We start from the raw sequence: 25,521 nt of genomic DNA on the forward strand, positions 1-25,521 counted from the left end.
CCATCGCATCTCTTTGTATCTTCCGGTTTGTGCTCCTGTCAGTGTTGTAGCTTTTGTGTGAGAAGCTTCGGTCAGTAAATGTGTGTTCTTAAAACTTCTTTTGAGGCTGTGTTCACTCTCAGTCCCGCGGAATGAGCTGCACTCAGGGTCGCACTAACTACCGAAATCACCGATTGATCTAATGTGAATCGCTACTCTGTAGTACCGATGTAATTTGGTCGGTACCCTTAAAAGTACAGAGTTTGGTACCTAACTCTACCTTCTACACATTCCTGTTTGTATTACCACTGCATCTGAACAACCATGAGGATTAGACAAATTAAAAGGTTAAAAAATGACTTTGGCGTGACTGTAATGTTTGAATGGACGTAATGAATGGAAGCGAAAGAGACCTGCAGAGGTTGCGAGAGACTGAAAACTTGAGAATACCCATCTCCAAAATAATACAATATGCTGAGTGTTTGATGGTTATTTATTACTGCAAAATTCATGTCCCCAACCTGAATGTAGATACTACTGGCAGCCAGTGCTTCCCTTCCTTAATGTATGAAGCATCTCAACTGGTCCAAATGCAGACAAGGTTCCTAAGTTCCTGAAATGGTTCCAGTGCCCCTAGAAAAGTTCCTGCTTTGGAAACAAGCTAAAGTTGCAATTAAGGCCTCAGTATTATTCAAAAAAGTATCGTCTGAACAGCATCTGAAACCCTCTTTCTGTTGGCAGAGAGGGGATTTTCTAACTTGTGCAAATGTGAAAGTAGGCAGGGTTTGAACTTCCCTCTCAATCTCTTGTTTTCATCTTTAATGCACCCACAGTACCTCTGTCACTTTTCATGTGTACAGTCAAATGGAAAACAGTGGTATCTTCAAGAAAATTTATGTCACTGCTTTCGGAATCTGGGGGTTTCATCTGCCTCTGATATTGTGACGTATAATAGAGTCTGCAATGATGAAGGCCTTCTTTAAGGTGTGCTGTTGACTCATCTTGTAAACATAATATTCACAAACATTCAGTGTTTCTCACCAAACATTCAGTGTGTGTATCTTTGAGGTCTAATCACATGCTACGTGTATTTCCTTCCTCAAAAAACAACTGAAAAGCCAAATTCTTATTTTTCTTTTGAATTTTGAAACATGCATTGTTTACATCCATGTTTACCTCTTCTTCCCTGTCTTTGTTGTTGTTGCACATTCTTGGTGCATTACTGCCAACAGTAGATGAGTGGAAACCATTGGCAGGACAGTGTATCGAATCACCCGCGTGCTGGCGCTCATGCATGTGTACGATACAAACAAAACAGGGATGCACTCATGAAAACACTGCTCCATGCTGTGGTCAAAAACTCCACAGAATACCTTTATTATTTGATGGCTTTTAACTTATTAGATGTTTCTTATTATAGTTTTGATTAATGATTCTGTATGTGATTTTTGAGATATTATTTTATATTGTAAAAAATCTCCCATCTTCAACTCCTTGATGTCTATCTTGGCATCAAGGAGTTGGAGAGCCAAGGCGTTTTTCCTTGTTTCTTACAGGAAATAGCAGGAAAATATAGTGACTAAAGACAGAACCTGAGAGGTGCTTTCCAGACATGCTGCTTGCCTCTTTTAATTTCTTCTGACCTTGTGCTATTGATCCTAATTTGAGACATAATGTCAATTTGAACCAACACAGCTGTTTCCTCTTCCTCTGTCATTATGAAAAACAGCCCTGAACATCTTAAGAATGCTAGAAACATTCCCAACCAATCAGAATGAGGGAGATTCTTAACATTACAAAGGGTCAGACAGCATTCCATTAAGTCAAAGTAAGACATTTAAGTAGACATTTTACTGCAGAGTTCCCAGGTGAAACACATGAATCAAAGAGAGGATGTCAACCAGCAAAACAAACATTCACTTCTGCAGTGAATCAAACCAACTGGACTAAAAAAATAGATGTATATAGAAATAAAAAGCAAATATGCATACGTTAGAGGTTATATCACTCAGGTAACCTCTTATTACACACACTTTGTCTATACCCATACACCCACCAGACAAAACAGAGTGAGTGTTTTACTTCAATTTCCTGCCTTCTCAATTCTGTCTGACTCCAAAATATAATCAGTGATCTCTGCTCTGCTTTGTCAGGACTCTTCATCTGTCAGTGTTCATTCAAACCCACAAACCAGAGCAATAACCTCCCTCTAGCTAGTTTACAAACACTTCAGTTCACATGAGAATGTATTACTCTTTTCCTCTTCTTGATTGTGAATCTATTCACAGATTCAAATCAGTTTGTGTACTGTGCAGTACCTGGACAGAGTACATAACACATGCACAACATTAGCAGAGTGGAGCACTGGACGTCAGCACTAAACACACATTGTAGCATTTAACAACACTTCCATCTAACTGTATTCTAGTGAAGAATATATCTCAGTCGTCTGTTTCATTTCAAAAGACATGCAGCTGTTCAGTGCTTAATTTCATCCTCTCCTGCTTCTGCTGACATAACAGAAAGGCAAGTTAGAAATAACTTGGTTGATCATTTGAACCACAATTTAAAAGAAAGGACACAGAAGATTTGACCATTATAATTAAGCACTATCTCATGACTGGTTGGGGTCTATTGTGACTATATCACAGCGAAGGGGCGCTGGCACTGACAGCCACCTTCGCTGTGATATAATCACAATATACCAGATATTGCTTTTATAAAACGGTTACCAAATATCACAATACAGAAATTACAGACACAATCCAATAAAAACAGTTTTATTAAATAACAATTACATTACAAGAATCATTTACAAGAAAGTAGCTCCTGGCTGCCTGTGGTTGGTATGCAATGTTAGCAAACTTTTAAGCTAACGTTCAAGCTAGTCAGCAATCTAACCAGTTTATTTATTCACATTAATTTGAATGTTCACATTAGTTGTACACTCGTGGAAGAATTGTCCAACATCACTGGGGTCATGTTGCAAAGTGTTTGCAATAACGTTAGGCCTGCTACTTGTGTTAGGAGATGCATTGCTTGGTGCAGTGAGGATGCTGCTCCACCTTCTCCGGTCCCCGAGCTTCGGTCACCGATAGTTCTGGAGAGAGCTCTCACATTTGTGCCCGCTTATGGACATTGTCTCTCTTGCTTCATTTGTGCCTGCACCCGTAAGCTTTTGCACCATGGTGCTGCAGAGACAGTGGTTTGTGCAGTTCTGTGTCGTCTCTGCTTGCTTGCAGATTGTGGGCAACATTTTTTGCAAGGTGGTTCATGCCCATTGGTGGTAACGTTAGCCGACATTAACATTGACTAACCTAAAGATACACTACAACAAGACTAATGCTACTTACCAAACATCGTCTGCATCACTGGTGCATCAGAGGGCAGGCAGGACAGGTACTTCTCCAATGAAGCAACGGGGCAGAGCACATCACCAGTCTTTCCATACATGAACCCTCTTCAGCTTTCTTTTTTTCCTTTCCTGTATGTTACAGTGATTTTTTCGTGTGCTTGTGAAACAATAAAGTTGCATACTTAAAGCCGTTTTCATCCATTTTGCTGACGAATGAGCTGGGTTTCAGCTGCTGATTCTCCTTGATTCCCCAACTGGACATCACACCACACTTCCTTTACCAGTCTGTCCGGGATGTTGGGATCCAGGGCTGGACTTCAACCAGTGTTGAAGTCGTTCTCAGTAATAGAGGCATGGTGTACCATTTTGTCAAGTCCATTCTTCACAACCCCAGTGAATACATTGTTTTGTTATCTTTTAAGGCACTGAGTGGTGGGTCGTTGAGGTAACGGCTTGGGCCAGCTCAGAGACCAATGAAGCTGCTTGGAGCATACATTTCGCCTTCACTGTTTCTCACATCTTGCAAAATATCATTAACATGGCGCTTTGATGACGTCTTGAAATACAAAATGACACTTTTCTATTGATATCAGTCCTCAAAGCATTTCACAGCCCATTTAGTCTGTTTAACTATATCAATTTTGTTATGTTTTTTTCCAGGTCATCTTTCTCCTCTTATAAAAAGGTCTGCATGCTGTCTTTTGAGCCCTGGAGGTGGATTTTTTCCCCAGAGACAAGCACTGCTATATCCACTGCTCCATAGTCAGACCTCCATGAAAATCAAAGCTGATATTAAATTCATCCATTTTATGACTGATGGTTGTTGCATGTAAAGTTAGCTGTTTTTAGGTCAGAATGTAGCTCACGGTTTTAACGGTATTCACAAAGTGATAAAAAAAAAAAAATAGAACTGTAAAAGGACATTAAACGTCATAGTCATACTATACACTCATTATACCATGGCTGCCAACCAGTCAGATTGCGAGATTTTAACTACCCTGAGTATTAAACTTCATCCTCTCCTGCCTCTGCTGGTATAACAGAAAGTCAGGGGGGGGGGGGGGGGGGTCACTGAGCTGCATCATCTGTGTAAAAGGGACAGCCGGCTCGGCAGGACAAGGAGCTGACGCTGTTGTGTTACACATCACGCCTCTGAATCCTGAATGCCGGCATGCTATGTAAAAGCAAACACAGGGTTGGCATTATGATGGCTTTCTATGGTTCAGTGTAAAGAAGCAAAGGTGACTTAATGATGGATCTTCTTTACAGATGCAGGATGTCTGTATAAAAGCCTTATCATGCATCCTGTTTTAGAGATTGCCTGTGTTGAGCGAATGTCATCAATAAATCTGAAATCATCATGTATTTCATCTTTAACTTTAACGCAGTTTGTTAGACAAGAAAAGTTAAGTGAGCTTACAAATTAAGGATGCATGATAATATCGGCATGTCACCAGTATCGACTGATAAAGGCTTTAAATCGAAATATCGGAATCAGCCTGAAATGAACGTTTCTGCCGATATGAGCGATTTGTTGCCTTGTCTTCCACTGTCTGGTCCTAGTGCTTCCTCCGCAGGCTCCACTTCACTCAGCTGCCTGACAGACCCGCTGCTGCTTCCCACTTTAACCAGAATAACAAACCAGGGGTCGGTGCTCCAGTTACATCCACACAGAGAGCATATAATGTAGGGATGCCAATGATTAATCGATTATCAGTTAATTGCTGTTAATAATTTAAATGATTAAAAATATATTAACCGATAATGCAGAAGAAGAGGAACGTGTGTTCTAACTGTCAGAAAATGTTGTGTAGATTAGCAGCAGTATGCAGTTGTGTTTGACCGCCCGTAGGGACTGAACAAACTGTAAAACAAATGCACCAGTCACAGCATACCTTGATCTGTTCACTGAGGCAGTCATGTTGATGAACGCATAAAATTGTAAAAACTGTTGTTGTTGTCTGGCGCCTGTGCAGTTTAGGTATCAGAGGCTCTAACACTAAACCAACATCTTTAACAGAAGCAGCTGCTCAGTTAATGCTGGCTAAACGTTAGCCGGCCAGCTACCACCTGTAGCAAACCGTCATCTATCCGTCCATCATTTATGTTAACTCCTGTTCACTGATTGAACATTCAACAACAAAAACACTAGTCTCCATTGTTATTCCATCATGTGAGATTCCGATATTTGATCTGTCACTTGGAACTATGAGCTAAAGTTGAGCGATGCTGTGTGTTTAGATATCCGTGCACATGGTAAACAATCACATTGGCTTGTGGGTGTTACAATTTGCGTAGAACAACATCTGGTTGATGCAGCTCTCACAGTTATTTTTACACCATCAAACTCCACAAATAAGATGGGTAATGAAAGGGAAGTTCTGTGTGTGTGTGTGTGTCTCTCTCTATCAACAACCTCCCAATTTCAAAAACTCATTGGATCAACACCACTCACACAAGTGACCTATTTAGGATTCAAAACGGCAAATTTGACAAGTTTGCACCCCGATCTACAGTAACATAATGGCAAACATTCAATAAACAATAAATTGAGGATCATCACATGAAATTGCATTAAACAACTATTTATACAACTAACAATGATTTTGATTATCGATTTATATGTGGATTTTTCTTTCCATTAATTGATTTGTCTACAACATTACAGAAGAAAGTGTCAAATGTCTTGTTCTGTCCAACAGTCCAAAACCCAAAGATAATCAGTTTACTATCATGTATCACAAAGAAAAGCATTACATTGTCACATGTTAGAGCTATCAGCAAAGGTTTGGCATTTTTGCTTAAAAACGACTAAAACAATTATTTGATGAACTGATTTTATCATGCATACATACCATGTATGCATGCAGCCTTTTGCTTCACAAAGCCACCCAGTCTTTTTAGATTTTAGAACCTCCTTCAAAACAGACCACATTCACAACTAAGTTCCTTGTTCTTTGCACCAAAATATCTCTTTTGTTAGTCATCTCTTAGTCTTTCAACTTCCTTTCAGATCAGTTTTATCTTTTAACATCACAGCTGTGGAGGACCAGAAGAGTCAAGTAAATAGTCATAAAGCATTTCATTATCTATTGTTTAGTTTGGATAATAAAAACAGGAATTAATAAAAGGTTTTACAAATTAATTAATGAATCTATAAACAAATAGTTAGTAAACAAATTAGTAAGTATATCATTAATTGATATATTAAAGGATAGGTTCACCAGGGCTCCACATTAAGTCTTGTCTGCTTGTCCAGGACAAGTGGATTTTTTAAAAGGGCAAGTAAAGGAGAAATTTACTTGCCCCACCGGACAAGGTAAAAGTCATAAAAAAACAAACAAACTTGTCTTCATGTTATGTGCAGTGTTTCCCCTACCACTGCCTGATCCTCACCCCTCCCAAAAGAAACAAATAAAAACAAATGTAAGTTATAGTAGCAGGATAGCAGGAGTGCTACACACATGTAAATGCCGTTTAGCCACCTACTGCAGTTTGTTGCAGCTTCTAGGAGCGCTCATTTTGTTCACCGTTTGAACACTGTAACCTTGTATGAGACACAGAGACAGCTGTTACTGTTAACATGGACCAACAAACCAGCACCAGCTCCTGCTAAATGACTGTTTAAAACAAACCAACCCTCCATGCTGAAGCCAGCAGGCAGACTGGAGCTGTTTTCATGAGACAGACAAATAAATCAGAGTTCAGAGGATCATATATGACATTAACTGACATGTGCAGCATCAAATAATAATGAAAGACAAAAGACCACAGAGTGAGTAGCTAGAAAAGCTTTTTAAGTTGTTTTAATCATCCAGTTTATCTGCTGCTTTACATTACAGTAATGTTAATGTAGCTGATAGTTTAGATAGCTTTACTGCTGATACATTCCCACTGTCATTAACACTATACAAGTTCAAATTCTGCTTCATGCTCTGTCAGATCTTTAAAAGGAAGCTTTTTACATTTCAGAGCGAGTGAATGAAGTAGGAGAGAGGAGACAGAATTGAGGAAGAAGGATGTAAAACAAGGAGAAAGTAAAGAAGTGATGAAGGAGGAAAGAGAAACACAGAGAAGCAGCCCAGGCATCATGAAGGAGGCAGAACAAACTGGTAACCTGTATCTACATGAACTATTGTTCTGATCAATAGTTTTAAAAAGAAATATTTTTAAAAAATCCAAATGTAAACTTAAGGACATCCAGATCTTTTAATACAGATACTGACACTACACAGCAACTCTATTAACATGATGTTTTCTTAAGTTGTTATTTGGAAACACAAAATGCTGACTCATCATTCATCTGACTGATTCATCTGTGAATCAAACTGTTGTCTTGATTTGGCTTTAAGTTTGAGCAAATTAATTCCCCACAAGTCAGCATTGTTATTTTGTTATATTACAAACATTGATAGCTACCACTGATACACTGAGCTCACTTCTCCTGGCTATGTGCTAAAAACTATAACTTAAAGGACAGGTTCACAATTTTTCCAAGCGTCTCTTAAAACAGTCAGATGCCAATATGAACAGTGAAAGAGGTTTTCCTTGCTGTAATCATTCCTCCTGTTCATACTGGCTGTTAAAAGAGCTATTAAATATTGCCCCTTTTTCTATTCATTCAATCGAGAATTGATTCCAAATCAAATCGGACAGCTGAGAATCGAAATCTAAATTGAATCAAACCGTGAGAATCCCAAAGATTCACACCCCTGGTTGTAATTGTTCTGGAGAGTGGAGGCATTAAACCTCCTCACGTTCACCTCCTGTGGCAGTCTGACAGAAAGTAGCCACTAAAATCTACAGTTTATAATCGTCCTGCCAAAAACAACTCAAGTTGGATTTTTCCAACTTCTTCCGAATCTCAAAAGGTCAAAATGGCAGAGAATATAATGGCGAAGCATTGGCAGATATTCAGCGAGGATGTGTGAAGACATGGCTTCCTGCTGGGTGGATACTAACCAGCCCTCCCAGTCACACACAGGACACTGGCTCCCTGTCACAGCTGGCACGTGACTAATTTTAGCCACTTATTTGACCTTGGATGCCCAGGCATCCTCATAACCACCAGCAACCACCCCTTCAACACCACCCACTCCACACCCAGCCCCCACCCTGCTGATTGTGGACTTGTTCATGTAATGCATGTAATGTTCATTTATACCCACAAACACAAACACAGCGCTCTGCTTCCATGCGGCATGTAAAAATATACCATGTCAACATGCGGGTTTCCTTGCTAAAAGGTGTGTCTGTGTACACTGGTGCAAAATCACCCTGGTCTCTACATGTTGTTTTACATGGTATATTATCACATTCTACACCAGAGACCACATCCAATACCTGATAAATTAACCAGGGAAAGAAATAAGTGAGCAAGTGGCACTGCGTTGTAATTACGTGTTAGTAATATTCTAAATCTGAATATCTCAGAACCTGCAGAAGCATAATGTTGCAGAAGTTTCCTATTATGAAATAATAGACTACGTAGAGGAAATTAATATCTCAATGGTTGGAATATGTTGAAATAAACATCAGCATTTACGGAGTTAGACTGACAGCAACCGAGCGTTGGCCACATGTAAATGCACAATGTGGCTGGAACTGGAATTCTGCCTTAATGTTAGCTTAATATTTTGTTTGTGTAGAGTTATTATTGTAGTTTTCTGTGTTGGCATAACATAGCTCAGGCTACATACCGTAAAGCTCTTTGTTAAACATTGCGAAAAACACATTAAAACCAGATAGCAAGAATCAATGTAGCCTCGTTTCCGTCCGAGGCAGCGGGTAAATATCATTTCCATATGGTCGCTCAGAGTAGACGGCTAACGTTAACGTGGTTGCTAGCAAGGTATGTGCTAACTAAAGAAAGTTTTGTAGCTTTCCAAAATGAGTAAACAGACTGTAGCCTGGTCGGTGAGGCGTTTTGAGCGATACAAACAATTAACTGTATAAACTCTCCATGCTTACTGTTTTTTAAACGCGTCACCAATAGCTTAGAGACAGTTGTTTATTATGAGCGCTTCATGTCTTACCTGAAGAGGAGTCAATAACGTCCCGCTTACTCGAAAGCTCTGAACAGTTTCTCCAAGTTACATGGGTCCGTGTTATTGTGCAACTCCTCGCATCGACAGACAGACAGACAGACGGACCCCTCCTCCGTTCCCCGAGTCCTCCTCTCTGCGTCTCTGCGGTTTGTGCCGCTGCTGCCACGCAGGCTGGTCCACGGAGTTTACTGACAACTTACTGAATGAGAGGAGGGAAACTTTAAAGTGTCCAACCTCTGCGCAGGGAAGCGATGGTGAGCTTGTGACAAGTGTTTGTTGAAAAGTAGGTCAAACGTCAAAGCTCCCTCTAGCTTCACTCCGCCCTGTTGTTTGGGATGGAGCCAGTGCTTGATGATATATGATATGAGAGTTTACACACGTGACAGAAAGTATAAGAAAAGCATAGGTACAGAAGAGCAAAAAATTCTATTATAGTGGATATTTATTCAATGTTTGACTCATTTAATTATTTACTCTTTTTTGTAAGATGTGTCATTCATTTACTGCACTTTTTCATCTCATCGTTTCTTTACTGATGGTCTAAAAGCTTTTTTTCCCCTAAAAGTAAATCAGTAAAACATTTGCATCATTAATTTCTGTATTTTTTCTTCGTTTTTCTTGGCATAAAATTGTCATATTTACAGGGTAGCACAACACCAAGCTGAAACACTGCCCTCTCTGTTTGAAAGTTTGATAGTGTGGTTGAATGTACATAGTCTGAAGTGTGCAAAAGTGATGTCACAGTGTACTGACTCACCCTGCAGCAAATTAAACCACTAGAGATCAGCAAAAACACGATTTTCAGCTGTTGTTAAGTTACTCTTTAAGAGCACCGAATCTAAAAAATATTGATCTACCTTTTTAGCACTTTGAACCTACATCCATACAACCAGATTGGGGTGTGTTATGCTAGTAGCCTGGAGCTTTTAGCCTCCAGCAGAGATGTGGAGTGGGCTTCTAACTCCAAACCCCCAGATTTTTTTTTTCATTTTCAAACTTAGTCTTCAAACAGTCTTCAGCCCCAATCCACACTGACTCATGTGATAACACTTGGGGTGATTTATCAGATTTCACACAGCTCCCTCTGGAGACACAAAAAGCTTTTCTTTTTTATTTACTACTTTTTACACATAGGACTATAGCACCAACACCTGGACACACACTTTGATATGCAAAATGGGTGCTATTCCAATTTAATGGAATAGCCCTTGCTCTGTATTTAAGTACAGTATTAAAGTATGCGTAGAGTACTTACATTTTATGCTACCTTGTACATCTACTTCACCACATAAGGGGCAATATCTTTATTAAATATCAAACATGTCACTAGTTACAAAACTATACAAACATAGGATAATCTTATCAAGTATGATGTTTCCGTTGTTTTACATGAAACTACCTAACACTATATACATTAGCACATTGACTATATACATCTTAAAAAATATTGCGTAGACATCAATGAGTCAGTAAGAGCCAATACCTTAATGCATCAGCTGATAATCTAATTATATGTGGACATGTCATTCTGAGGCTGAGGTACATTCTTTTATTGCTTTATTTGAACTCTGATCTGTTGTCATCTCTAGCAATTCAGCATTTTGCCAGTTTATGGCTGTTATGGTGTTTGTGTTCATATTGCTGTCTTTGAATTGAAAAGACTGTCTCTATGTACAGATATAGACATGCTGACAAATAATAAGAAAAAGCTGAATAAATTAATGGAGGAGATATTATGAATGCAGATGCTCCATACAGGTATTTCTAGGGCTCACAGACAGTGTTCTCCACCATCACCATCAAAACACCAAATGAGGAAATATGTTTTGGAAGAATGCTGTTCATGCTTTCACTAGAGCTGACATTTTACTGTATATTGGATTGCGATATATCATGTATTAATTGTCTGTATGGCAATAACATTGTTTTTGTGGGCACAATATTGTATTGTATGCATATGATGTCATTGAAATGTTTTTGAAGTAATAAAATATTTGGGGGCATATTGAGGTTTTAGCAACCTATCATTATGTTTAACTTTAAACTTTGGTGTAAAGCTGGTGTGGAAATAGTCTGATCAGTGACAACACCAACGTACATTTCGAAATGCACACCTCAGCTTGTGTATGTCATAATCTGTGTTGGACAACAAACGGAAACAAGACAGCAGAAAAAGTTTTTGTTGATTGAAAGAAATTTATCACAGATGACAACATTTAATAAAAAATAAATTCTGTGTATACTTCATCATCAGTATTGTTTTAAGGGGCATGCTTTCTGTGCTGCAATGCATGCAATTTTTGTGGCATCAGCATAAAAAAATAAAACCTTTTTAAAATTTATATTTAACCAACAATGACAATTAATACAATTTTGGTGTCATCAGTAACTAAATAATTTTTCTTTTTGTCTGTAAAGAAAGTTGTCAAATTTTGATGTATTAAAGACAATATTAAAGACATCAAAATTTTCAGTTATTTAGGCTATGACATGACTGTGAAGTAAGTAAATATTTTAGCCATTAAACTTCAGTGGTGCATATACATATAACTAATGTATTCCGTTAGATATAGCTGTGCCAAAAGGTAAATAAGAGTTACTATATCGACTTAACACATCCACGATATCGACCATATCAGCCGATATATCTTATCACGCGACCCGTGCGTTATATACGACACGTATTGTGGAAGCTGTAGTTTGTGGCAGCAGAATTCTCAGTATCACAGACTAACATGTCTTCTACAGTCGAACTACAACCCCCAGAGTTCAGAGCGACGCAGAGCGTGATCTACGTGGGTAGACCCCATGGTGCAGACGGACCATGGCGTTGTACAGCGCTGTATGTGTGACAGGTTAGCATCAGAAAAACACCTCCGGACAGACGCGTCTGCGCACTGTAATCTGCTGTCAGCGACGGCGGGCTGAGAAATAAGGATGGGGTCCCGAATCAAGTAAGAATGTTTTCCTGCTGGTTTAACTGCGACTGTTAGCAGCCGGCTGCTCTAATAGCTGTGTTCCAGTGAGTCATTGGGGAAGATACAGTCCAGTGCGAGGCCCTGACTTGTTGCGACACAGGCTAAAAACACTGGCGGTACTCCACTGGACCCAGAAAAACAAAGCATATGAAAGGTCTAGTATTGGTTTGAGGTCTACTAGTCATTCACAAGCTCATAAAACACGTCAGGGCGAAGCTTTCCGGGCACAAGCTGAGAACAGTGAGTTAGGGTCATGCTTCTGTATGTTCAGCTAGTGTAAACATGTATAACTGAGGCAGATTCTCTTCCAAAACCGGATGCCAGTGTCCAAGACTAAAGTGCACAACACAATTGCTGTGGACTGACTGATAGCTTTGTGCTTTCCTGTATCCTAATGTCACTCCTCTGTAAATATTGGGCTATGATTTATTACTTTTTGGTCAACTAAGACCTTTTAGTCAGTTTTTTTTATTATGTATTTCTGAAGAATGAGCTTTTAGTTATCAGTCACGATTTTCACATCTGTACCATCATAGTCATACACTTTGATAGAAATAATTAGTTGATTAGAATCCTATTCGTATTAGGATTTCTTCACACTGACAATGACAGGTTTTGTGTTTTGTTGGTGAACCAATCCAATGTCTCACTGTGGCGAGCATAAATCCATATTTGAATAATATGAGATGTATTTATTATGATGCACTGACACTTTATGTGGATCTAGCCTAAGTTGACTAAGAATTTCCTAAGTCAATGCACCTAAAATAAACTAAATATTAAGGTTTATATATCCTGCACATATTCATTTGATAAGTAAATGTATTTATAATGACATCACTGTTAAATTCCACCTGAATTCACAGTTATTTAGAACTAATACACTTTGTTTGTTTGTTTGTGTTATTTCTCATTCATACAGACCTTAAACTATGAGTGGAATGTTTACATCTGTATCAGTATGGTATAGGGCTTCAACTAACAATTATTTTCATTATCGTTTCATCTGCTGATTATTTTTAAGATTAATCAAATAATATGTTGGTGTATAAAATGGTAAATAAATAATGATATTAAAATGTAATAAAAATTGTGAAAAATGCTGATCACAACATCCTGGTAAAACCAAATATCATGGAAGTAGCAAATATTAATATGTAAGAAGCTGGAACGAGGGAATTTCTGGCATTTTTGCTAGAAAAATGACTTCAATGAGTAATCGATTACCAAAATAGTTGCCAGTTTAATTTCTGTTGTTCAACTAATCAGTAAAACTTGGGCTGCAATTATTTTCATTATTTTTATTAATCTGCCAGTTAAGTTAAGTGTTTGGTCTATAAAACTGTAAAAAACTGTGAAAAGTCCCAGTTTCCCAGACTGCATAGGGATGTTTGCATATGTCTTGTTTTGTCTGACTTGACAGTCCAAAACCCAAACATATTCAATTTACTATAATGTAAGGTCAAGCAGAAGCAGCAGAGTCTCATATTTGAGAACCTGGAACCATTGAAGTTTTGTCATTTTTGCCATTCTTGAAGTTAAAAAGAGGTATATTAGAAGACAGGTCGGCGCACATCAGTATTGTTCATCCTCACCCACGTAGCTCCACCTATGTGACAGAAGTCACTTTGTCCTGCAGCACACTGAGCTGTGGTGCTGAAAGGACAGCGGCAGGCCAGTCATGTACAACACTGCAAGTACAAATCTCTGGAATAGCCACATTAATGGTTATTTGAAAAATAAATACCAATGTTATGCAGCCCGCTGACCTCCACAGAAGTCTCAAGGCCTTTTCACACACTATCTCTAACTATTCACCAGAGAAAGACAAAGGCGGAAAATACTGTGGGAGTAGTATTATTTTGGGACCTTGTGTGATTTAGAAATTTAAAATGTTTTATTTCTCAGATTCATGACTTTGTTCTCTTCAGCGCCACTCACTCTCTTTATTCACTTTCTAACTCACTCGACTACCACTGCTCTCTCTCTCTTTTTCTATTTCTTTCTCTTTTTCTTATTGAAGCTCAGAATACATAGTACACAAGATAGTACTTTACCAAACCTTATACTACTATACCACTGAAAAGACTTGTGTGATTGGCCTTAAAATCTAAAATTAGACAGTTTAAAATTGCTTAAAATCAATGTACATGGTTTATTAAATTTCTGGTAACTATAACACCAATACTTCACTGTAACAATATTTAAAACAAAAATTTCACTCCAACAGCTTTTTGCAGAGGTTCTGACTAGTGAATTGAATCTACTCAGGTGTCATTACAACCAAAATATGGAACTTCAGTCACACGTAATAGCAGGTAGTCTTATGGGGGGTTGGATTGTAACCCATCTCTGATAGAGATATGGCTGAAAGGTCTAGAAAAATGGAGCAAGTGAACCTTGAGCTTACAGTATTGTACCACAGGTAGCTTATATGTTTTAAGAGTGAACCTCCATGTTCAAACATAACAGTATAGCCTATTACTTGAGTTTGTTACTAATTACCTCTCACTGGTGGAATGACCCCATAATTAATATGTTAATTCATATATTAATGTAATATATATATATATGTATATATATGTGTGTGTGTGTGTGTATGTAGTATTGTTTATTTGGAGAAATGCAACAAACTAACTGGTTGATTGCAGTTTCTGTTGCCTGTTATTAGGGATGTTCAGACAGCCCAGTATTTGTATTTGTATCTATGTTTGTTGAGGCAGCAAAATTATTTGTATTTGTATTCGAATACAGTGGAAATAGGTGTAAAAATCCAGTTTTTGTTTTTATTATGCCTTTAATTTTAGAATATTAAAGTATTAAAATAAGTGTTTATGAATAAACTATTTTACGAAGGAGGTCTCCACACCGGGTCTCGAACTCCAGTCTCCCAGATCAAAGATGACCACGGTGACTACTGAGCTAAACTGAGTGCATTGCCAACATGCAGACAGACATCTACTTATTTATACATCCATAATACAGAGACAGCACAGCGTGTAATGTGTAGAGAAGAACTTCAAAGGTGATTCTTGATTTGCACATTTCATTTATTGCCTATTTTTTACAATAACTTTGTGGAAAGGAGAAGGGGAACAGCAGGTTATTGATAGTCCCTTTGGAGCACTTCATTTGTGTCAGTAGCTCAGCTTTATCCCTGGGGAACACCCCCAACTCCGGGAGTGATGTCCAAATAAGGAAATGTGCATCATGTAGCAGGTGGATGTGACTGAGACCTGCTGATAGATGTAACAGCAGAGCAGAGGACAGAGACTGAGATAGCTGTGTAACCGATCTGCGTGCTAGTATTTAACATGGTTTTTTTTCATCCCGAAAAACAAATCATTTTTAAAATATTTGTATAAAATAATTGTTCGTAAGAAACCCACTATTTGTGCTTTGCCAAATAATCCACTTGGATTCATGCACACCCCTACCTGTTAGTAAGGTGGACATAAACTCAAAATCCTGTTTTTCACTGAAGGCTTGCATACATGATGACTGTGCTTACTTACTTACTCAGAAATTTTGCAAAGAACACAATCTTAAGCTGTTTTCTTCTATTCCAGGGAGAGCCCTGAGTCCACTTTTGAGGTCTATATGGAGGTGGACCATCCAGGCACACAAAGCTCTGGTAAGTCTCTGAAGGCTGTGGGCCTAGCTAATCATTTTATTTCTCATTTATTGTCAGTAATAAACACAACAAACAAGGCCTCTCATGTGTGTAAAGACATGCTGGAATGTATGAATAGACGTATTAAATTTCCTGACCTTTAATACTGTAAATTATCACATAAAAGTCAGTATTTAAATAATGGCAGAGTCTCAAATAATAGCCAGGGTCATGGCCAGCATGAACAAATAAAGGCTGGTTGCTAATAAAGGTCAGGTAGCCTACTTGTAGCTTACTACAACAGCTCACATGGTAAATTGCATGTTAAGACTAATTACAACAACAGACTCAGGTCCTCATAAAACGTTATTTTCTGATTGTTTCACAGCGGTTATGTTCTAGAGCACAAATAAACACGCCCACAACCCCCCTCACACCTCCGCCCAACCCTGCGGCTGAACGCTGTACCGCCTAGCTGCAGTCAATAAAACTCACCACTTCCTGGTGTTTTATCACATTAAAATCTAATAATGAAGGGAAGGCTGCAAGACTTAAAATGTGAAAATTCTGGAGGATGTGGTGAGTTTCATTCATGGTTTGGGAGAAAAAGCAAAGTGGAACACCTGATGTGGTATAATTCGTTAATTCGTGCTGTGGAAATGGATGTTTTACTAAATTTACCAAGACATCATGTCAGTGTGGAGGACGTGTTGGGTCCGCAGGAACATCTACACAAAGCTGAGCCCGTATAGAACTTGTGTGAATGATGTGTATTATCTCGTTTTTTTTAGCGCACAGGTAAAAATGTATTTGAAATATAGGTTGAAAGACCTACATTGTAGTAAGTGGCAGTTGTCATTAACACTAGCAATTGTTATTCTGTAGTAGTTTGGTTAACAGCATGATTCCAGAAGTTTCCCCAGCTGTGCTTATAGTAACTGTCTGACATGTTAGGAAATAGATTTTTTTGCAGTTCAACAATTATGATGTGTAGAGCTGCATGATTAATTGATTAGTTTCCAACTATTAAATTAATCGCCAACTATTTTGATAATTGATTCATCAAAAAGCACATGCTTGTGGTGCCAAAGCATACACAATAATTTACCATTCAAGAAGGTGAGGGTGAATCATATCAAACAACGGTGCCCACACTGAAACAGTTTCTGAATGAGAAGCTAAAAATACCTAAAGCCAAAGTTGGGGAAATGAACTTTGAGAGAGTGCATTGACTTGGCAAAAAAGATCCAAAGAAGCTGCAACCAGTTGTAGTGAAAGCTTCAAAGAGCGACAGTATGTGCTCAGACCGGGAAACGAGTTAAAGAGAACAAACCTTACATGATTGTGCAATCATGAACATCATGCAATACATGAATAATATCCACAAACAGTACCGGAAAGACGTCAAAAACTCTGTACTCATAATGAAGAGCAGCAAAGAAGAAAACAACAGTTTGGCTGATAATGGACAAACTCTATATTAACAATCAGCTTTTTCAGGACCTTCAAGTGACAACATGGTTGTGAGTAGAACTATGTGTCGGTCCAGGGCACAATGATGTTAAGGTTTTGTTAAGGGTAATGCAGACACAGTGAATCTATATGTGGGTCTTTTTTTCTTTCTTATTTTCTTTCTAAGCTAACTTTTTTTTTCTTTGTAAATTTGGGTTAGGGTTCCTTTTTTTTAGTATTTGCTTTTAGTTTATACTGTTATAAAAAGGTCTTTTTTTCTTGTCAGACTCTATCTAGGATTGTTTCTTGGTTAGGATTATTTATTTATGTATTTGTCTTCCTCATAGATACATTTTCATTTATCTGTTTTTTGTTCAGATATCTAGATTTAGAGCCTACATTAGCAACATTTTAATATATAACCTCATGGTACATAAGAATAATAATTAGGGGTTTTCTACCTGGAAGTTATTATATATAAACAAACATTGTGATCGGTTCTATACTGTGTCATGTCCAAAGACGGTTCTGGAAGGAACAGTCAATGAATTCCTTTGTCTTAATGCCGAATGGACAACCATTATGTACTTATTTATTTTGCGCCTTTGACTTTTCCCTTTTTTATGATATGTTCATTTCCGTAATGTAGATCTTGATGTGTAGGTCTTGAATAGGGATGTCAATTTCGATTAATTTTGCTTTCAAAAGACCGATATCCATTAAACAGTAACTAACTGGTTAATTTTTAAGAAAAGTTGTGATGTAGTGTTGGTTTGTGAGAGCTGTCCAGCAGTCAGTGGTCAGAGCTATCTTGACTTTTAGCTCATCCTTCTTCTCCTCAAAGTCTTTTTCAATGTGTTTAGTCACAGTAGCCCTCGATGGCATACTATACGAATGTTAATGATAATACAAATAAAAGGCGACCCTGATTACAGCTGCTTATGTTATCATAGTATTGTTACATACTTATTCACTCTCCTGCCAGGCTCTTGTAAGCAGTCAAAAATTATTTTCTCCAACAGTTAGCATTAATATGACTGCCTGTTTGTCTTTTTGGGCTCCTTATTATCTGTCACAGTGGTATTTGGCAGCTTGACATGTTCCATTTCTGCAGTAGAGACGTTGGAAGACGCTTTGGACTCGTTTTCATGAATTTATTTCCTCTGATGCAGAAAAACACGCTTTCAGAAGCTCCTGCAGGCTAAACTGGACTAACAAAACACTTTTAGTGCTGACTGACGCTAACACACTCACTATAAACAGACACTCAATAGCCTAGCAACATTAATGCTAAAAACAACCCATAATGCAACACTCCATGTTTAAGTCGGTTTTACACCGGTAGTTTATCAATTCAAAACGAATATCTGATGTTGTGGACATACAATTGTCTTGCCATTAGCGGAGTGTGCATGCAAATTAACCTATAGACCAACATGCATAACCAGTCAAAAATATTCTCTGCAGTTAACCAATAAGCTAGGAGACAAATGTAATGTCATGTGATACTTTTGTGTTGTTTTTAGGTCTGAAAAGAGAGATTAGAAAAAGTAGTTGTAGATTAGTTTTTTTTTTTTTACATGGTGTATCTCATTAGTTAGCAAGCTAGTCACCAATCTGAACATCCCCCAGGGTTTTGTCAATGCTGCTCTATTTAATATTTTTACATGAACAATGGATCAAATGACTGTAATGTGAAAGGAGTCACATTACTGATGTGTCACATGAAAAGTCACCACATTACAGTTCTGCTCAGCTCTACAGAGCGTTGTATCCTCTCTCTTTTCTGATAAACCCACTGTACACTATCTGCCCAGCACCAAACAGCAGACAGACACGGACAAACTGCTGAAGAGTGAGATATTTTTCTCAGGAGTTAAAATGAGAGAGAATATCAGACTTACAAACACTCCAAATGAACGCTAATGTTGCTCTATGTCTGCTGGATGTGTAAAGAGGCAACACTTTGCTAACACATTTACCATATCTATATCTATTTTTTAAAATTGATTGTCAGTATTGGTGCACTGCCCCCAAGGTGCCAAAAAATGAATGAAGTGTGAATGTGGAGGACAGAGCTAAAACCTGGCAATGTGTTTATACTGCACTGAAGATGGAGTTTGGCTAGCAGTTCCCCCTTGGTACAGTCTTTGTCCTAAACATGTCCTGTTTTACCTCTTATGGTCATTATTCAAATGAAACAGTCTGAGCAGTTTAAAATCACTCTGTGGTAGAGTTGCTCACCACTCCTAGACATACACAAACTGTAACGAGGTGTCACAAGTAGACATTGCTTTACTGTACTTGAGGCTTTTTTAAGTCTGCATTGTGTGGCTTATTTCCTGGGTACTGAGGAGAGGCTGTCGGGTGTATTTCTAAGAATTTCTTCCTGTTGGAGTCTGGCGCTTTTATCATTTCCTGTTCAGTCTTAAAAAACGTCATATCTATCGCTCTGATACAGAAATCTCCCTCAATCTGACTTCTTCTGCTGTTTTTAAAGCTGAAATATTTTGGCCATGATTGCATTTTGTTTCATTCTGCTTGACAGAAGAGCTTTACACATTCACTTTAGTTTATATTGAACTGAAGGAATAACTGATTGGAATAAATCAATGACAATTATGCACGACAGTTTGATATGTGGAGGATCATCTCACCTTCATAAGTATGCATGATTTTAGTCATTTTAGCCGAACATTCCTTGCATTTCTAAAACTTTGTGGAACATTTTCCCTTGTTGTCTCATGTGACAGTCAGCAAGAGTTCACCTGCTGGAGGGAACATGCTACAACACACATGGCAGACTCACAAAATAAAAATGAACCGCCTCTGCACTGACCATAGAATTTTCCGAAATGAGTAAAGAAATGATATAATAATCTGTTCTGATTCAACCATTTTTAATTAAAAGCAGCACATACACTACATGTCCAGAAGTATGCAGACATTAAATCTGTTATAGTTGAACATGTATTATAATATCACGGGCATTGCTATGCTGCTGTAACAACCTCCGCTCTTAGTTTGAAAGGCATCCCAGCAGGTTTTGGAAGCTGGCTGTAAATTTGGTCCTAGACGTTGCACTGAAAACAGATGTCTCAGAACCACATCTGTTTCTGGAGCAATCTACTGCTGCTGCTGCTGTGATTTTATCAATAAGAACAAACTAAATACTTACTGTAAACGTGCTGCAATAATAGATTAATGCTTAAAAAAAACAGCAGGAAAGTCAGTAAATCAGTCTGCATTGGTCTATAAATGAATGCACAGCTGCTTTATGCTGTATGAGAAGCTTCTCTGTCACTTCATTAAATCCCTGCAGCATCTGAAGGCAGCAGATGTGTTGATAAATCTGCAGCCTCTGATTAGAGGAGCGCTGCACCAGAGTACCAGTACCATTACACATGGCCGTTCACCACACACACCTCTTCATACACTGCACCTTGATATTCTGCATGAAGGAGACGTCGGGTTACCATGGCTCACCATGGCCTTTTTTCCAACTTTCTTTTTAGCAAAAGCAGCTTGTTTTATTCTTGAAATACACACAGAATTGTGACTGAAATAGTGTCGATCTGGTGCATCATATAAAGCGCTTCACCGTTTTTTTTTTTTTTTTAATATTTCCTATATATCTATTGTTATCATAGTAACAAAAAAAAAACCTACTCCAGCTGTCTTCGGGTGCAGATTTGTGGTGATGTGTGTTCATGTTGGCGCTCTGAATCATCCAGACATTTCCTCAAGAGAAGCTTTCTGTTTGTTGAGCTGTCGTTATCACGCTTAACCGTGATTGGTTCAGCTGTTTCAGAGAAGTGAGAGCAATAATATGAATTGCTGAGACAGTATTTTATCATCACCACTCCTACTGATCTATATTCAACTTCACTCAGCCCTTTCGCACCTCGTGCTGCTTGCACATGCATGAACCAAAATAGCAGGTGGAGACACCCACACGGTCTGATATTCACAAACTTTACAGAATAGAATAAAAAAGGTGAGATCGACTTTTCACCACAGCCAATTCTGTCATGATGAATTATCTCCAGGTGTAATGAGGAAGTTCATCCGATCACTGTTTTAAAAGCACAGTCTGTACATTAAAAAGTAGCAGCATGGTGTCAAAAAGAGCCAGTAGCTTTCTGTCATAAATGAAAGAAAACCAGACAAGAACAAGATAAAAAGAGGTGTGTGCTCTTCTATACTTTATATGCATCACACAGAGGCGAAACCCCATAAATAAAATCTATACAGAATAATGTAAGCCATGAATCACTTTAAACTTCATGAGTCAAGCTCTAGCATTTACTGACTTTAATGTATCCTTCTCAAAGCTGGCTCTCACACTGAGATATTTCTTTCTGTAGAGGTGTTGGAGCAAACTGAGAAATATGATACAAATTGAGATCTTGACTTCCTGGCAACTGATGGCTGGCTATACGTGATCCATAAGATGTATTGTCCATGGGTACATTTGGAAAAGTTTGTTAGCGTTCACTACTCCACAGTCACATGACCTCTGTTCTTTTTCTAACAGGGCCGGAGGTGCGAAGGCAGTTCCCTGAAGACTACACAGAGCAGGTTTGTTCTATACTCTCCTCACAAATGCTCCATCAGTCAAAAGCTTTTCTTTGGTTATTTTTGTCTGTGTATGCTTTGTGCTTTCTCTCCCTCCTTCATCCATCAATTCCTTCATATAAAACCCTTCCACCAGCCCCTCTGACTTTTTTTAATCATCAATAGTACATACTGATGTTAATACATGTAACTACTGTCATTCTTTCTATTATCCTTCATCTGTGTTCCGCAGGAAACCCTTCTGACTGTGCCCAAGTTCTGCTTCCCCTTCAGCATGGACAGGTACACACACACACACACACACACACACACACACACACACACACAGGTTTCAACAAACAGTACTTTGAAACGTGAAACATGAAACGTGCATGTTTGGCAGTGGTAGTGCCCAAATATATTAGAAAAACATCTTGCCCAAAATCAGATCTTAAAAAGTTATTAAAACCACAGATATGACAAATTTATTCTAGTAGCAGGGTTGGTTGGTTCTGTTGACCAGTGAAGACAGTGAAGCATTTCTGGGGTCTACACACTTAATAAATAAATAAATGTAGGGTTGTCGATCGATTTAAAAAAAATTAACAAATTAATTGTACAATTTGCTGTGATTAATAACGATTAATCGTTTTTTTTTTTCTTCTCAAGACTGAAGCTTGTAATAATGGATAATTGCATTCCATGTTCAAATGCCAGTTGAATTTCAAAAAGGTCCACAATAGTCCATGAAATATGATAAAAAGAACAAAGAAAGGTTCTGCTGAGAGTTCAGAATGTTGAATCCTTTTCACTCCAAAGAACAACAACAACAACAACAACAATTCAGCTCCTTTACATTCAGCCGGTTACTGAGACAGAGCAGTCTTTTTACATTATCAGTTGACAAAGCAGCTCTCTTCTATTGGATGATGTGGCCTGAGAGTGAGAACAACAAGGCACTGTGGTTGCAGGGGTTGACAGGTACTCACGTGTTGTAATACGTGCCAGCCTGGCATGTGCTCCTTCTCTCTTTGACCACCACTGTAGTTGGACAACCCTCCATGTCCATTTTGGGCTCTGCCTTGTAGCAGTCCACACACTGTTCTATGGACTATTCCTCTTCATCTGTATTCATATCAGAAGAACCCAGCAAGAGGACGGACATCCTCCTCTTCTTTGGCCATGTTTTAAACATGTCAGTAAGTTATTAATTACACAGAGAAAGACACTCACTAACTTCCTATCCATATGCTACACATGCATACACACACACACACAGAAGATACAGGGGGAGAGAGAGAGCCAGAACACACACATGCACAAGGGGACAGAGAGTGAGAACGCACACAGGAGCTCCTTTTATACAGAGGTCCCGCAATATTGCCGTAAAGAAGACCTGTCATTATGCCGGCTAGGCTTTTTTTTTTTACACAGAATCTGTGTGTGATTTTACACAGCATGCTGGCATATCCAGAATCAAAGGTGTGACATGTAACACAACAGCGTCGGTGTATAGTGTGACGTATAACATATGTGTCGGGCAGCGACATCGCTTTCTAAACAATAACGGCAGGTGAACTGAGTGTTGAGGTGCTTTTGCTAGCCATCCACATTTATACCACTCTTCAAACACAAGCAAAGTCGCTGTGCATTGTATACAACATGTTGATGAGATTTTTAAATCCCTTGGTGGTGGCTCGCACACATAACACATCATCAAAACGTCACAGACCTGTCCGGCATGCCAGCTGTCCCTTTTTACATAGATGTCCAGCCGGCAGGAGGTTGCAGCTCAAGCTCCTGTGCAGTCCACATGGAAACGTTGTTGTTCTGCTGAGCCAGTGTAGTGGTCAGTGGAGATTTGTTTCACTGGATTCGCTTGACCATCTCCGGGGTAGAATTCCATCTTGTTGCAATGACCTGAAGAGGTGATCCTTGCTTCTGTCCAAGTGCAACTTGGCGTTCTCTTAATTCCTGAGCATTTGATGGAATATGCTTCAAGTGCTGTGGCTGCAACGGTCAGTGCCAAATGTGATTAACTTTTCCTTGATTATCCATTCTTTAGCAACATCCAGAAAATGATGAGCACATGCCTCAGCATAGTGTCGCTCTTCTACTTTACTCACAGTTAGTGCGATTCCATTCTTTATTAGTGAAGTGCGCTGTGACGCCCAAGTGGTTGTCACTGCTCAAAGAAGTTCGATGGTCCCGCGATGTCCTTTGCTTGCTCAAGCGCATTCATACTCCGTGCCCACCCGCCTTCATACAAAGTGTGTATTCTTGACACGATGGTTCCCCTGGAGGCTAGATTATAAGAGGTGCCACCTGATGCAATTCAAATGATTTCTCTCAGTCCATCGTCTTCTACTGTGCTAATTCAGCGTTATTTTTTAGCTATCCAGTTAGTCAAAGCATTAGTTACCTTCTTACTTACAGGTTTCCTTATTCGCCCACGAGTACCACACTCCTGTAAAGTAGATTGGTGAAGCCCTGTAGAGATAGCTTCAGTAGTGTTTTGCTTTGAGGTGATGAGACATATTACTTCTGTGGTAATTAAATTCGGATTACTAATTTCTCCAAATAATCTTCTTAAATGAGACATTAAATTTTGCAATTAATCCGCAGTTCACATGCGTGTCGAACCTTGGGGGGGGGCGATCTGTACGGATCACGGATCAACTACGATCCGTTGCACCACTAATGTTTATATTTGTCATGTTTGTTAGACTAGTGCAGTGCCTGATTGGAATGGGCCAATTGCTTATTACTTCTCAAGAACCGCATATGAGCGAATCAGTTTACAAATGTATCAATTAAAACCAAGGAATTAATAAATGATGGAAGCAAGATGTCTCCTACCTCACTGAAAAGTCCATTCTCAGTGTATATGCACTGGGAGCTTGAAGTTTCATATTCCAACCATGATTGGCTCCAAACTAGTTGTGATGTCACAAGTCATGCCTGTAGGTACAAGTGTTAAACTGAGATTTAAAGTGAGCACAGAGAAACTTTCCTCCTTTAGATGAATGTGAAAAGAAACTCTGCACATATATCATCCTGCACAGTGAAGAGGACAGCATCCAACTGAAGGACCGAAGAAGAACATGCTTTTGAGTGTTGTGGGACTTTGGAGGTTATTTAGTACTCTTATGTGCAGAGATGCAAGCATAAATCTTCTACTGCTGCTACTGCAGTGTTTATTGCAGTTTTTAATACAGAACACGTAGTAAGTTTCTTTAAAAATAGCAGGTGAAAAGGGTAGATTTCCTACAAGTGCTCAGCTGTCCTCCACACACAGGACAGAGCCTGCTAACCTGCTGGGCTGTGATTAATGATTTGTGTTCTCTCTGAACCTCTTTCACCCCGCAGCCTCACGGTCAACCAGGTCGGCCAGAACTTCACATTCGTGTTGACTGACATCGAGAGCAAACAGCGATTTGGCTTCTGTCGCCTCTCCTCAGGTGCACACACCTGCTACTGCATTCTCAGGTAAGCTGCAGTCAGTGTTTGACCCTAGCTGCAGGTAGCAATCAGTAGGTA

The 25,521-nt window shown here is 38.9% G+C and overlaps 2 protein-coding genes across 5 annotated transcripts in view; one reads left to right on the top strand and one right to left on the bottom strand.

The window, feature by feature from the left end:
* nek6 (NIMA-related kinase 6) overlaps positions 1-9,716 on the bottom strand; it is a 30,478-nt gene extending 20,762 nt beyond the window's left edge. The window contains exon 1 of the mRNA XM_044333386.1: positions 9,370-9,716. The gene's annotated coding sequence lies outside the window, so the exon portion shown is untranslated. The remainder of the gene's footprint in view (positions 1-9,369) is intronic.
* A 2,389-nt stretch (positions 9,717-12,105) lies between these two features.
* The window catches only part of dennd1a (DENN/MADD domain containing 1A), a 34,051-nt gene continuing 20,635 nt past the window's right edge, over positions 12,106-25,521 (top strand). The window contains exons 1-5 of one of the 4 annotated variants that reach the window (XM_044333282.1): positions 12,106-12,335; positions 15,929-15,993; positions 21,962-22,005; positions 22,235-22,284; positions 25,351-25,470. In XM_044333282.1, coding sequence (XP_044189217.1) covers positions 12,319-12,335; positions 15,929-15,993; positions 21,962-22,005; positions 22,235-22,284; positions 25,351-25,470 — 296 coding nt within the window. In that variant the 5' untranslated portion in view covers positions 12,106-12,318. The remainder of the gene's footprint in view (positions 12,336-15,928; positions 15,994-21,961; positions 22,006-22,234; positions 22,285-25,350; positions 25,471-25,521) is intronic. The other 3 variants (XM_044333283.1, XM_044333284.1, XM_044333285.1) reach the window with 3 other exon arrangements.

The sequence above is a fragment of the Thunnus albacares genome, chromosome 18, assembly GCF_914725855.1.
Source record: "Thunnus albacares chromosome 18, fThuAlb1.1, whole genome shotgun sequence".
Lineage (NCBI taxonomy): Eukaryota > Metazoa > Chordata > Actinopteri > Scombriformes > Scombridae > Thunnus > Thunnus albacares.